The sequence below is a fragment of the Sinohyriopsis cumingii genome, chromosome 12, assembly GCF_028554795.1.
Source record: "Sinohyriopsis cumingii isolate HCF-2022 chromosome 12, ASM2855479v2, whole genome shotgun sequence".
In the NCBI taxonomy this organism is placed as follows: domain Eukaryota; kingdom Metazoa; phylum Mollusca; class Bivalvia; order Unionida; family Unionidae; genus Sinohyriopsis; species Sinohyriopsis cumingii.
In genome coordinates, this window is record NC_142972.1 from 15868494 (window position 1) to 15881783 (window position 13290).

The 13290-nt window shown below is 30.2% G+C and overlaps 1 protein-coding gene across 1 annotated transcript in view; it reads left to right on the plus strand.

The window, feature by feature from the left end:
* Positions 1-8300, plus strand: part of LOC149786029 (E3 ubiquitin-protein ligase rnf213-alpha-like) — a 598535-nt gene extending 590235 nt beyond the window's left edge. The window contains exon 93 of the mRNA XM_089976317.1: positions 1731-8300. Within this exon, the coding sequence (XP_089832443.1) occupies positions 1731-1884 (154 nt within the window). The 3' untranslated portion in view covers positions 1885-8300. The remainder of the gene's footprint in view (positions 1-1730) is intronic.
* The last annotated feature ends 4990 nt before the right edge of the window (positions 8301-13290 follow it).

Genomic DNA, 13290 nt, shown 5'->3' on the forward strand with positions numbered 1-13290 from the left:
TGCATAACAGAATTTGTTCACAGGTGACTAAAAGCATCCTGGAACTAAGACCTTTCAGGTTTTTACAAACAATTCCAATTCACTTTAAGATTTGGCAGCTGTTACTAAAAAATAGGAAAATCCATCCATTATCAGTCAACAATTTCTATTTTCAATTTTCAAAACCCCCAGACCAATTTCCTCTTTGTAGAAAACATCTGCTAATGCTGATCTATAATCAAATATAGTTGTCATCACTAAAAAAAAAATTAACCTCATTTAGATGAATTCATCTCCAGAACTACTAAACTTTGGTAATTTTTGACTGAAAGCATCGTGCATGAAGACTTTTACGGTGCTGATCCACCGTCACATATGGCCACCATTACTAACAATAGAATGACTATTCAATTACTTATTTTTCAAAAGTGATGAACAGAATATGAGCAGATTTAACAAAAAGAATCCTGTCATAAAGTCCTTTTAATTTTTTTCACATGATACCAATCTGCTATTAAAAAATAGAAACAAAACTTAATGATTGCCATACCTACCACAAAACACAGTTCTGTCACTTGCAACAGGCCCTGTCATTCCAGGAAAGGACCATTTAGCCTCAAGAGGAAATGCAGCACAAACTAAAAAATCTTCAACAGCTACTGTATATTCTATTTTTTTAAACACACAACACACACTCTGGTTCCAGTTCACTTCATTGTTGCATGTTTTTCCTCATATCCATAGCATAACAGCGATTATGCTAGTTGTGACAGTTCTGTTATTCAGTGACACTGGCAGTTTTGCCTCATATCTAGGGATGGCAGCTTCACCTAAATATTAAGGCAATCAATCTCACCTCTAGTGCAGTGAATGGCAAAACCCAAGGTAAATGCCAAAGTGATACATGTACATGTATTGATATATTGATATTTAATAAATGGCTAAATATAGATTTGTTCTTTATTACTATCATTGTTCTCAGTAACATATCCAGTTCACAGTCATGTGGCAATCAATCCATATACCTTCTATTGTATCGTGTAAACTTAATTAATATCACCATTATTCTGTAAGATTTCCAGTTTGTACTCCACCTTTCCACCAATCCATCTCTCTATATATTATATATTTTGTAATAACACTCTCAACTCAGTCCATCCGTCTACCAATCTATCTTATGTTTTGAAAATACACAAGATGAGATGATTCATTAATTCAAGATGAGCATCAATAATGGTTGTTGAAGAGTTGTCCATAATTAGGGAATAACATTGACAAAGTTGCTGATGTTATGTTTTTCATAATTGTTGCAAATAAATAAATAAATGTTTAAGTTCAAGACCTACCATAAATTCATTTATTTTCATAGGTGTCAAATTTTCTTTGAAAATGATTTGTATATCCATTAATACTAGAAAGTTATTTGCATATCCAGTAATTCTTACATATTCAGTTTGTGGATTTGGAATTGACAGGTGATGTAGTCATCACATATAGAGCATTATCTTGTGAGGTGGGTGGTCTTTAAATTTGTTGCTTGTAGCAATGACAAAATCTACAAAAATTATTGCTAAAAACAAATAATGAATTTATATAATTTTATGTCCTATTATAATTCAAAAAAAATAATTTTACATGACGTGTAGTTTGAAAAATATGGCACTAGTGCATAATTTACAGCTACATATGGCTTTATATTGGGCCTCATGTTATAAGTTCTGTAACATTTATTAAATTTGTATCCATTTCAGGTTCAGTGATTATCTACAACCACTAATGGATGAAAAACATGAAAAAGATGTGGAGATTCTGGACACTTTCCCAGAAGAGGTTCAGTGCAAATTTTGTGTGGCCACCTGGACACTTACTTGTGAGAGTCTGCATGAGAGAAAGGGTCAAAATTAATAATATTTGCTATAAATATTGCCTCCATGTGAAATACAAACATTCCTAAATAGCTTTTCTCTCATTAAAAACTTCCCATGAACATAAACATACACTTTATCCTTATCCTATGTAGATTGCAAGAGTTGGTCAAATGCATTAACTACATGTGAATGCTTATCCTGTCATCAGAAATATTTACATTCATGAGTTGCAGTTATGCAATTCAATTTTCATTCATGACAATTTTGAATACTGTTGACATATTACTTTTAATTATAATTACATATGTGAGTTTGGGAGCTCTAAAGAGATTTTTATTTAAAGAAAACTGAATGAAATTTTAAGCATTAATGTTATCTTGTTGTTTTTAATCCAAAAAAAATCTAGAGAAACAACGAAATGATTTTTTTTTATTAAAAAAAAGCTGTCTCAAAATTTTACTGGAAATCATGTACCAGTATATTCTGATGTACAAGTATTGAGAATATGAATTTATAAGAATGATTTATACATTTTGCAACACACCCCAATATTGGACGCTGCTTACTTTTCTTTTGAAAATAATGCATGCAGTAAATATTTAGTAACTTTTATGTTCATCAGTAAACCAATCTTTAATATTCCTTAATTTTCTTTTTAAATTTTTGTTGTTGATGTCATAACAATGTTCTGTGATAGCATAACATTATGCTAATTGATCTATTCCTATTTTACATGATACATTTGTACTGATTTCATTTATTTCATTAATATTTACAATTTCAATGTTTTATGTGTTTACTTCATATCTATATTTGAAATACATATACTTTAATAATTTGTATTCATGTACTGAACAGCTTTATTTGTAAATATTTTCTTACATTTACTTCTTTTTACTCAGAATTCAAGTTCTGTGTCATTATTGACGCTGACAATTGTAACACTCAAATCTATTGTCGATTTATGATGTACACTCACAGCCATTTTAAACATGTTTTGGAATGTTCACTCACAGCTCTTTCTGAGAAATGTTTTGGAATGACAAGATGTAGATGCTGCATTTAAGACATGGACAACGTTTTGATGGCTACTCTGGTAGATGTTATTTCATACTTAGATCAACATCAGACATTTGTCCCATTCTTCAAAGATGCATATAGTACCCATTACAACTGACCTATCTCCAGAAATAACCATGGTTACACATTGGCATAGCAAATTATAAAAAATCAAGATATTTTATTTTGATATTCACTACCCCTTGTGAATTAGTGTCTTCTTTATACTGAATATTTCATGACAAGTTTTTGAACATGTTTCATGATTGAATTTGTATATGATATTTAGTGGCAGTTGGATAGGTGACAGACATTAGGCCTGAAATTCTGTCAGGCTACAAGGATGGCTGCTAATAATGCAATGCTCACAACCTTGGTTGGGGTCAATAGGTATCAACAAGTGTTGACGTTTAAGTGACACATTGCAATAAATTGTTTCATTAACAGTAGTAGTTTGTCTAGCATTGGACAGGGATGGATTTATCATACATTTGGCATACAATGCATATTAAAGATCTATAATACAGAACCTTCTGTTGTTGGGATCTTTTAGGCTCAATGATGTGCTAACAGAGCAACTATGACTTTATCTTTATCATACTACTGTACATATTCTTTTTATCAATATGACTGACATTTTTATTATGTGATGACTTAATGAAAATTCTCGGTCAAAAAATTACATATAGGTTTGACTGTACATTAAGCACTGCATATAATCACAAATCGATTTGACCGTACATATAGCACCTGATATAATTACATATAGGTTTGACTGTACATTTAGAACCTAATATAATCACTTACAGGTTTAGTACCTGACAAAATCACATATAGGTTTGATGGTACCTTTAGCACCTGATAAAATCACATATAGGTTTGATTGTACATTTAGTACCTGATATAATTACATATAGATTTGACTGTACATTCTTTACCTGATATACATGTAATTACATATAGGTTTTACTATACATATAGCACCTGATAAAATCACTTATAGGTTTTACTGTAAATTCAGTACCTGATATAATCACATACAGGTTTTGACTGTACCTATAGCACATCATGTGCATATTAATTTCTGCAGCCTGATGCATATTTTGTTAGTACCATGAGCCAACAAAGTTTCATATTTGCTGTGCTACTGTATTTATTTGACATTTATCTATATAATGATTTAGTTTAATCCAGTGATGAAAATGTTTGAGTTTGTAATTTTGGTTTTACATTTTATTGTTAGGATAGTACTACATCAATATTGACTTGTGAGTTTATGTGTTTTCACTGTTGTATAAATTAGACAAAAGATGGTCAGGCTTGTAATTTTAGTTTCACATTTTTTTGTGAGTATATTACTACAAACATACTGACTTGTGAGTTTATGTGTGTTTTCAGTGTTTTATAGATCAGATAATCTTTTTTGTTTTATTTGAAACTGATTTTTTATGTTTTATGTCTAATGTGATATGCAATTTAAAATATTTTAATTTCCCATTTATTATACATTTTTGTTGCATGTGTCTCAATGCCAAACTTTTCTTTAAATATTGAAATATGTTCTGTTTATATGCTATTATATTTCCTAATTGATTTTAATTTGAATTCTTAAAGTTTTTGCTTATCTTCATGATTATATACCTTATTGTTTCATGAGAACATTTTCAGAATAGTTTTCTGTTAGACAATAACACATGCCTGTAATTAGGTACAAAAAAGCCATTTGAGTTTCTTTTCAACACATATTTTATACATTGAGTAAATGTTTCTCCATTCTACATTGACTTTTGCAATAATTTTGAAGACAGCCGTATCCATGGAAATTATCTGGGGTTCCAAAATTTAGGAAATACATGTTGGTGATTTTTTCACATATAAACCATATAAAGGTTTATTTTCACTGTAATTTTTTTTCTCTTCAGAATTGTAAAATAAATTATCCAATCTTTTAACAGTTTATGTTTTGCATATTAAGGGACCAAGTATTGGTGTACATTAATAATACTAATGAGTGTTTACATGTTTTTTAAGATGGATACCAGTTTTGTAAATCTTGGCAGCCTAGAGAAATACCCATTACAGTGTCTGCTTAGGATATCACTTTGTAATTTTATTATTAAAATACAATTTTATATGAATTTTTGTATCAAGTACGTTTCTAGAAAATTATCAAATAAAAATGCTGAAAATAATTACTCATACAAATATGGACAGTATAAAGATATGTAAACATGTATATAAAAAAACTATTTATCTATTTAATTTGTATGATTTGTAAAAGTTAATTCAGCTTCTTATTCACTGTACAACTTTGATTGTTCCACTGATAACTGATTGTCTAAATATTGGATCCCACAACATGCAGTATGTGCACATGTAGAACATCATTGGTCTTCATTGGTTGTGAATTGGTCTTTATTGGTTGTGAAATTCTGTGCTGATGGTACTGTAAATTACATAGTATTAGTGAACACAGCGGCAGCCTTAGTGAGGAAGCTATCTTTGGGAAAATATTTGCTGCTAAAATCATATGAAAAAATATAAATAATAAATTGATTACTAAAACTTTATCTTATTAAATAGTCTTGACCTGAAATTCATTTTTAGTGCTGTGGGTACTGTAAATCACAGTTTTAGTGCTGTGGGTACTGTAAATCACTGTTTTAGTACTGTGGGTACTGTAAATCACAGTTTTAGTCTGCACAAAAAGCTTCTTTAGCAAGGAACTTATATAGTTTTGGAACATTTTTTTCCCAAATGATGTGATAAAATATTATGTATAAATTGCTTACTAAAAAGTTATGTTCTTAAATGGTCTTCACTGGTTGTGAAATTCTATGCTGAAGATACTGTAAATCACACCATTTTAATGAGTACAAAGCAACTTAAACAATAAAACTATCTTTGAGAACATGTTTTGCCCAAATGATATGTTAAAATATACATAAATATTAAGCATAAATTACTTTGCTAAAAAAAATTGTTACTTGTATTTTAAATTGCTTGTATTTGCAAAAATTTAATTAAATTAAAATATTATGTTTTTGTTCACTTTTGTTTGAAATAACATCTACCATATAAATATTGCAACTGGAATTTGTACATGTGGTCATTAGATTGTCCAAGAAAGATATAGATATATTTAGTCTGAATAAGAGTCTACTCATTTAGATATGTCTAAAACTCATTTAGATATGTCTAAAACGCATTTAGAGATGTCTAAAATGCATTTAGATATGTCTAAAACTCATTTAGAGATGTCTAAAACTAAGGCTGGATTGGTACACCAGTAAACTGGTGCAGATTGACGACACAGAGATAGTAACCGATAATCATTCTTAACTCTATCCATTCAATAATAAATCTTCATATTCCAACAAATTTGTAGCTTACGTTACAACTGGAACTTGTATAAATAGTCAGTAGTAGACAGTCCAAGCAAGACAGGAATATATTTAATCTGTATTAGAACCTATTCATTCATGAAAAATGTTGTCTGGGAAGATTAAGGTCATTAAGAATTTATCTTATGGACAACATAAATCTCAATGATTGCATAATAAATGTTCACTAGGAAGATTGATGTCACTCAGTATTTATCTCACATGTATAACATGCATCTCTGATTTCAAAAAGGATTTTGTCATAAGATAATGTGTGTTGTCCTCTAAGGTTGCTGTCACTAAGTATTTATCTCGTAGGCAATATACCTCAGATGAATGCTTTCAAGATTTCATCTCTGTGGTAGCATAATGAATGTTGTCTACTAAGACTGATGTCACTCATTATTTATCTAAAGCAACATACATCTCTGGTAGTATAATAAAGGAAATAAATGTTAAAGATGGCTGTGATTGAGGATGAGGTAATGTTTAAATATGTTTTTTGATGTGTGGTATTCTACATATATATATTATATATATTTATATTAAGTAAATTAATATTCATTTTCGTATACAATCGTTTAAGTATTAAATGGTTTTATATTCTTACAAACATATCTAAATACTTTTCCTTTCAGCTTTTAACGTTGCATAATGTTCTTTTTTGACTCTGAATTTTCATGAATGTAAATATACCTGGCAGAATGAAGTCAGTTCTGAGTTATTGTCATAACATATGAATGGAAATAGGAGTGCATAGGTCAGATTTTACAATAATGCTTGACCACTTATAGCTTGTAATGCAGGTATCACTATTTTTTCTTAATTTTTAGCAGCAGTGGATTATTATGTCTATAAAGGAATAACAAATGATAAAAGCACTGTACTTCTCCATCTGTACAAGTGGAAATATACAACTTGTCTTAAAATGCTTTGAATAGGTTTATCTTGCATAACAATTCTTTGTGCATTTTATTATTCAGTTTTTGGTGCATGGGTGATTTTTAAAAAATCTTTTTCTTGATAGTTTGGTAGCCAACAAGTTCAGTCAGCTAAAATGAATGTTTTTTCTTGTAAAGGTAATACATATACAAAGATCATGATTTTTGTTTAAAAATGTGATGGCATAATGTTTGTTGAAATTTGGGATCTTATTTGGCAGTTCCATGCTTGCCTTCAACTCAACTGTTGAATGGTTGGTACATCTATGCTTTTTCTGGTGACATTATTTTGTATAAATAATGATAAAGAAAGAAAGACTATTGATGTAATTATTTCTTAATTGCCTGAAACTTGAAACTTAAATAGATTTAAATAGTTGTTCTATGACAAAGGTTGATGTTGAGTGAATAAGGAGCTTGTGGTTTTATGCTTTTCTTTTTTGTTTTTTCTTTTTTTCTTCAGATATTTCATCTTATGCAAATTTGGTGGTGAACACTATTTTCATATTGTATATGAGTACTTTATGTTATACATTTTGCTTCAAATATAATTTTTTTAAGCACATTAAAACTCTGAAAACTCTGAGTACTAGGGCAAGCAATTGTCCTTTAAGATCTATGTTTTTCAGGTAGTCAAGAACACTGATGCAAGTCAGTCAGCTCATAGTCATGTCAAAATGTTGTCAGTTATTGTATTGCATGTGTGCAGTCATGTATGACAAAACCTTACTGAGAGTTGGAATATCAAATTTGTTGGTCCTGATAATTGGTTAGAGTCTGAAAGGAATTTTATTGAAATTACTTAGAGTATTGACATGAAAGATTCATCTGTGGTATGTGATTAATAATACAATTATGAAAGGTGATTTATATAAGACTACAAAGATTTTATAATGGGGAATATATAAATCATTCCAATGATGAATTTTCAGAGTTTTATTGAGCATGGAAAAATGTGCATTGATAATGGTTTGATTTTAACCTTTAATTTTATGTCTGCACTTATATTTGTTTTTATTGCACATATATTCAGATGGATTTATTATTTTGAATAAAGAAAATTAACCACATCTGTTTTGTTTCACATTATTTTTTACACATTTTTCTTTACCAGATAATATAGTTTCAGTCCTATTTACCTCTATGGATTCTCCATATTTTGCACATGTGAGGCCCAAAATATGCAAGATTAGAAAATGGATGAATTGGCTAAACACATCTTAACATTTATTCCATTTCTAACATTTCTTTTCATAAAAAAATTTTAAAAAGTGCTTATTCAACGATTCCCTTGTAAACTGGTATACTGTCTGCAGGCATCAGAGGGAGCAATTGGTAGTTTTTTTTTAAATATGGCAGACCAGTGTCAAGTGCTAGCCAGAAGTCTCAAGATTTATACAGGTATCTGGCCATTTAAAAACAGCCTAACAAAACAGTTCTTTATGTTCACTGTGGTGTGTGCAAATCGAGTTTTAACCTCAAATTTGCCTCTGTCCTTATTCTGTAAAGCACCAGTGTTGTACAATGAGGAAATGCACATTATCTGTGCGGAGGTGATGATGAGTGAGCTTTTGGCACAGTTAAACGTGCCAATGAAAACAACTGATTTATTATACGGAATTTAAAGGAAATGTTTCCAGACAGCAAAATCACAGCAGGTCTGAAATGCTGCAGAAACAAAGTCACATCTTTGGTAGTTGGTCTAGTTGATATCTTAAGGACAAACCTAGGAGAAAGAATAAGTTCAGGTTGTTTTACTGTCTCCACTGATGGTACCAATGATGCTGCAAGCAAGCAATATCCTCTGGTTGTGCATACTTACAGATCCTGTTACCATTGCAGTTAATTCTGAATTATTGAGCTTCCCATGGTTTATGGGTGATACACTAATGGCATCAACAGTTGAGATTGGGTGTTTCCATATTCCCTGTTTTTGATATATTACATTTGTATTATATATTTCATCATGACTTATGGAAATATATCAGTCGGAGAAAAATGTTGCCATGGTGCCAGTACCACTTTTATTGACATCAGGATTGTAGAGATCAATCACGGGCCCTGGGGTAAGAAAAACATGGGCCTCAAGTTCATGTTCAAACAAAATTTTTCTTTTATAAAATTAGAAAGTATTGTTTGGCCCAGGCCCCAGGGATATATCTCCGGTTGCTCCTCCCCCCACCTCCTTGTTGGCCCTAATTGCCATATCACTTTAGGAACTACTTTTTGTCATTTAGGAAATATATCTGCTTTTATGTATGTTATTAAAATCTTTATTTCTGCATTTAGGCCTATTTCATTTTTTTTTTCTTCTGCTGTCTCCCCTCAACAGGATGAACAAATCTTAAAATTTGCAAAGACTGTAGACCCTCAAATATAAATTAATTTTCTATAACTAATAAGAAGGTGCCATTAACATATGCCTAAAAACGAACTCCAAACAACAAAATGTGGGCATCAAGTATTAACATTTTAATTACTTTTCCAAATGATTCCTAACTGAAAATACACAAACTGTTGCTATTTCAGTATACTGTCACTTGTACAGTATTGTATGCCTTTTACATTCATTGAAAAGAGACATTTTTAGGACAAACACTTGGTTAAATATAACAATAAAATTGTTAAGTAGCAATTTTAACACTAAACACAATGATAAAGTTTGAAAGTGATGGAGAAAATGGACATTGACAAGTGTTGATTGCATGATGAAATTAAGTGATGATCAAAATTTTAGCATAGTATATGTTGCCAAACTTGACTGCGAGGCAAAAAAATTGTGTTTGATAGCAAAAATGAATAGTTTAAACATATTTCATCTGCTAAATTATGTAAAAATGGTTAGACCACAAGTTCTCATAACATTAAATAAGCCCTTCCTCATACCGATATTGTGGTACAAATTTATCAAGCACAAAAAGCAGCAGAAAAGAAAGAAGAAGAAAAACAAATGAGATGTGCTGATAATTAAAGGATAATGGTTTGATAAATGGAAAATAAAAAGAAGATATCCAAAGCAAGTAAATAGTGATGTTACCAAATTCAGAAATGATAGCATTTAATGTCTAATGTACCGACATCAGCTATCAATTGGTCATCATACAGTCTGAGAAAGAATAATGTTAATAGCAACCAAAATACATTTATACTTAGAATCTAAGGAAGGAACAGTTAAAACACATCACCTCCTTAATGCTTCTACACCATAGTTACATAAGGGATTATCAATCAGCTTATTTTTCATACTGGTCTTCTTTTTTTAAGGTCGCTACATTGGTTTCTGATCTTAGTATATATAATGCAGTACTGTACTTGTTAACACCAGAAATTTAGAAGTAACCTTATTCTTTACTTGGGAAATATACTTTTTCTTAAATCTGTAGAAATTGCTTTATGATTTTACATTGTCAGGTAGGGTGTTCATTTGAGAATAGAAGAGTCCAGACCTTTTTGTTATTTCAAGTTGGTATTTAATCTAGAGACATTTTGTCAATTACATAAATTGTATCTTGATGTTTCTTCCAAGAAAGAAGGTGGATTTATTTTTAAATAACATGGCCAGTCATTATTGACAAGTCAATGAAAAGTGCAGAGTTTATAAGCATTTCTTCTTTGTAAGATTGGGAAGAGCGGCATTCATCATAAATAAAATGAATAAAATATTTTAAAAAATTAAAATATTCCTTACAAGTAATCTAACAATCATTAAACTCTTTGCTTAAACATATTGTGCACTGAATTCTTTGACACCTTTAAAGTTTCTACAGTAGCCCCACCCGGACAATGTTTACTGTATCAATCCAAATAGTATATGTGTTTACAAAATTAATAATCACTTCATTTTCATTTGGAAACAGCCACAAACTTCACAATTTGATGCATTATTTATACAGAAGATTTTTAAAAGATCACTGTAGTAAAATTATTCTTAACTTCTAAACTGCTTTATATTGATATAGTAGTGCAGCCATTAATCACATTGACAAATGGAGAAAAAAAAACTGATGTAAATTATAATCCCTGTATAATCCATATATAAATTTCTCTCACAAGCAAGAACATAAGTAATTGGGTGCCAGATTCCATCATGGATATATTTAATGTCTTTTCTGAAGCTTTACTCCTCTCTCCCCTTCCCACGCCTTTTACCCATAACCCTACAGCATTATTGTGGACTGAGTCAATATTGCAATCATAGTTGCCAAAACAGCATTAACTAAAAAATAATTCCTGTGCAGGAAACAGTCTGTTTTTAATTGCATGGACAGGCAAAATGCTAGTGTTTAGAAAGTATGCATGACACATATTGACCCCCTAACATCATCGTTGTTAGAGATTCAAAAACAATTCTAAATTTATCAAGCTTTATAGAATGTGTAACCTGTATGCGTCAAAGTATTACATATTTATATTTAAGCTTTATAAGCAAAATTAATTTTTCTAACCGACCATAACCATCTACAAAAATATCCAAAACAAAAAAAAAATATTAGATGGTAGTGTTTATTTTCTAAGTCACCAATAGTTTCAGCATAAAAAGCCACAAGATAATCTGAATTAGATAAGAGTTGCTAACCCCTACTAAATAACCAACCAGAGTGTGCCTTGGGACACAATATCAATATTTGGTTAACAAGAATTGAAGTGTAAAAATGTTTTGACAATGGACATGAGCTTTGTCTTGGTTCTGCTGCAACTCGGTTTAATGCTAAAATTAATCAAAACGTATCATAAATACTGAAAGAGATAAAAAAAAAAAAACTATTACACTGAAGATCATTTCACATACAAGTCATTAAATATTTTGATCACTTTATTTGAAATTTTGACAGTGATGAGTCTGTTAACAGACACAAAAGCATAATGTGACAAGTTTTGGCAGAATCAGCTTAACTGGGGAGTGTGGGTTTAGTATAGTAAAATTAAAGATAGTTCCAAATTTTATAATAATGTTGATCAAAATGAATATTATTGAATCAACAAGACAGCAGTAGATCAACAGATTAAGATATTGCAAGGTTAAATTAAAACATCAGAATACATGTGATTTGTATTTTAGGCTGCCAAGTTAAAAATAGCACTTTTATTACCTGATTACAATCTGTTTCAAATGTTCAAGATTCATAAAGCTTAATAAAAAATTCATTTTAGGGGAACAAATTTATGAGGAGGATTAAAACATTCAAACATGATTTCAGCAATATATTTCTGTTTCAAGAGTAAAGCTAGAATATGCTGTTAGTGGTGATAGTATAGTTTTCGTGCTCAGTTATTTGCTTGTGAAAATAGGTAACATTGACGAATACCATAACACATACAACTGGTTTGTCAACTTGAAAATAGGACTGCATACTGCTATAAATACAAACGTTGAAAAACATGAATCTAGGAACTGACCAATAGCTTTAACAATTCTCAAAAAGAAATATGAAATATAAAGGAGAAAGTTAAAAAGTTAGTACGAACTATGTAGATAATAAGAACAAACATGGTTAAAGTATTTGCAGTTGCCAATGCACACAATTTAAAAGATAAAGATCACAAAGCAAGCAACTATTTATGTTGATACCAATGGTTGCATGAGTTGACTTGATTTAACACATATTGGTGGTCTGTTGTTTCTTTATCTTCTACTGGATAATTAAGTTGTTTTTCTATTGCGTTCCTGAATGATTCTGAAATTCATCCGTTGTGTTTTGAAGTAAGAACCATGATAATTCCTAGAGTGAACCAATAATTTTGAGAAAATGTATATCTGTTATTTTACATTCTTAAACTCGTTACTTATTGTTTATCTGCAGATCCAGATTGTGTTATGTTTTAAGATACCATTTTTCTTAATTTTCTCACCTTGATATTCATACTATGCTTTCACCAGTAATATAAAAATAGCTTCCATTTTTAAGTAATTTCTTATTAATTGATGCTACTTTGTAAAACACTATAATTTCATTTGCATATTGTTGAGTCATTCTGCTTGAAGATCTTGGTGAGGAGTTTCAAATCCCTTATTAGATATGTTTTTATTAGTTAATGGGTTTTCAGTTATTGCATAATAAA